The 1846-nt window shown below is 40.6% G+C and overlaps 1 protein-coding gene across 1 annotated transcript in view; it reads left to right on the forward strand.

Moving 5' to 3' along the window:
- LOC119587418 (HIRA-interacting protein 3-like) overlaps positions 1-1771 on the forward strand; it is a 3449-nt gene extending 1678 nt beyond the window's left edge. Inside the window, exons 2-3 of the mRNA XM_037936154.1 lie at positions 108-277; positions 561-1771. Coding sequence (XP_037792082.1) covers positions 108-277; positions 561-1771 — 1381 coding nt within the window. The remainder of the gene's footprint in view (positions 1-107; positions 278-560) is intronic.
- Positions 1772-1846: the final 75 nt, after the last annotated feature.

The following is a 1846-nucleotide window of genomic DNA, read 5'->3' on the forward strand; positions in this document are numbered from 1 at the left end:
TGGACAATACTACAGTACAGTAAACAATATCTGGAGGCCTTTGCGTTATTTTTGTTTTTTTTTAAAAAATTTGTGATGTTTTATCAAAAAACTGTGATTCTTAACAGAAGATGTGGACCGTTGAGTTGGTGGGAGTGGGTGGAACAGTGGCCCAGCTTGACAAGGCCTTTGCTGAGGAAAGTAGAGCCTGAGGAAAAAACAGTGAAAAAGCGAGAAAAAGTGAGGTGTCAGGAAAACACCAAGGTGGAAGTTGAAGCTGTAGATTTTCCGACCTCAGGTGCGAACTGTTGCAACCCTCCATTCTCTGAGGTGTGTGGTGGGGTTTTTTCATAAGGGAAAATATGTAGACTCATTTTTGATAGGTCTGTGAGTTGAGGATATATTTTAAAAAATACATTAAAGGTGTTCAGGGTTTTAGTTACATACAAGAAAAAAGGAAAACTAAGAATTTGATAGTTTCTTCAGGGAGTATAGCATGCTTTACATTTAGCTTTGAAAAGTAGACCTGTGAAGTAGCCTACAATAATAATACAAAATTATTTTTTTCTTTTTCTTCATAGCTGAGAGTGTAGATCATATGTCTGTTCTACCAGTTAAAATGGAAATACATAGTGAAGTAAGAGATGAAAATGTTGACATGACAAGTTCCAGTAAAGGCAAAGAATCTCAGAACAGCTCAAAGGAGACAGAGAAGGAATTAAACAGTTCCAGAAAAGTTAAGATTACCATTAGTCCAGACAAGATAGATAAATTTCTCAAGGAAAAAAAAATACTGAAACTTCCCAGTGGTGCATACAGTGTGATGGAAGATGTATTAAAAGAAATTGAAAGCTGTTCAAGTGAAGGCAAACAAGAACCTACTCAGAGAAACTCAAAGTCAGGTAGTGATGCCCCAGTTCCAACTGTGGCATTTAAGAGAAAGCGAGGTCGCCCACGGAAGGGCACCTTTGTTCCTCGCACAGTGCCAGGGAAACAGGCTGTCAACACCAATAACGCTCAAATTGAGGTCACAGCAGCAGGAAAAAGAATATTATCAATCAGCACCAACAATGAAGAGCCAGTCTGTGATAGTACAGAAGCTGGAGAAGTGGAGACAGATGGTGAAAACAAGCCTAAACGAAAAAGACGTTCGAAGGTACTTGATGATTATGTGGCTGACTTTAATACCTCAGATGAGGAAGAGGGAGTATTCAACAATAAAATGACAAAATTCAGTGGTCGTGGGAGAGGTCGAGGAAGAGGACGCAAGAGTGCCGCCTCTGAAGTAGATCATCATGACCGGGACTTTTTTTCAAGTTATGTAGGAGTGTTCAGTAAGAAATTCAGTCTGCAAGAGGATCTTCTCGAAGATGATACGTTTGATGTTCAGAGTGATAGTGAGGAAGAGTTTGGTCATTCTGAAAGTCTCTCTGCCGTAAGAGGACTGAATATCTTGGAAGAAGGAAGTGGTCCAGGTTCAGGATCAGAAATGTCTCTCGGCCCAGAAGGGAAAACCAAAGTGCAGATAGTCAATACTGGTGAGACATCTGTGGTAAATGGCAAAGAGAACCTTATTTACCATGTGATAACTACCACAGGAGGCACATCAACAGTGACACCACTATCAGTACCCAAGGAAGTCAGCAGTGACCACAATGAAGAAAATGAAGAAGTGGCATCTACATCACAAACAGAAAAAGGAGGAGGGGATGCCGCAGGGCCAGGGCAAAACCTAAAGAGAGCCGCTTCATCAAGAACGCAGAGAATGAAGAACAAAAGGATGGTCAGGTAGGGAAACATATGACAAAAAGATGAGTGTTGCCTGAGTAATGTCTCAGTTATTTATGCACATCATTACATTCCTGTT

Source organism: Penaeus monodon, chromosome 22 (assembly GCF_015228065.2).
Source record: "Penaeus monodon isolate SGIC_2016 chromosome 22, NSTDA_Pmon_1, whole genome shotgun sequence".
NCBI classification, from domain to species: domain Eukaryota; kingdom Metazoa; phylum Arthropoda; class Malacostraca; order Decapoda; family Penaeidae; genus Penaeus; species Penaeus monodon.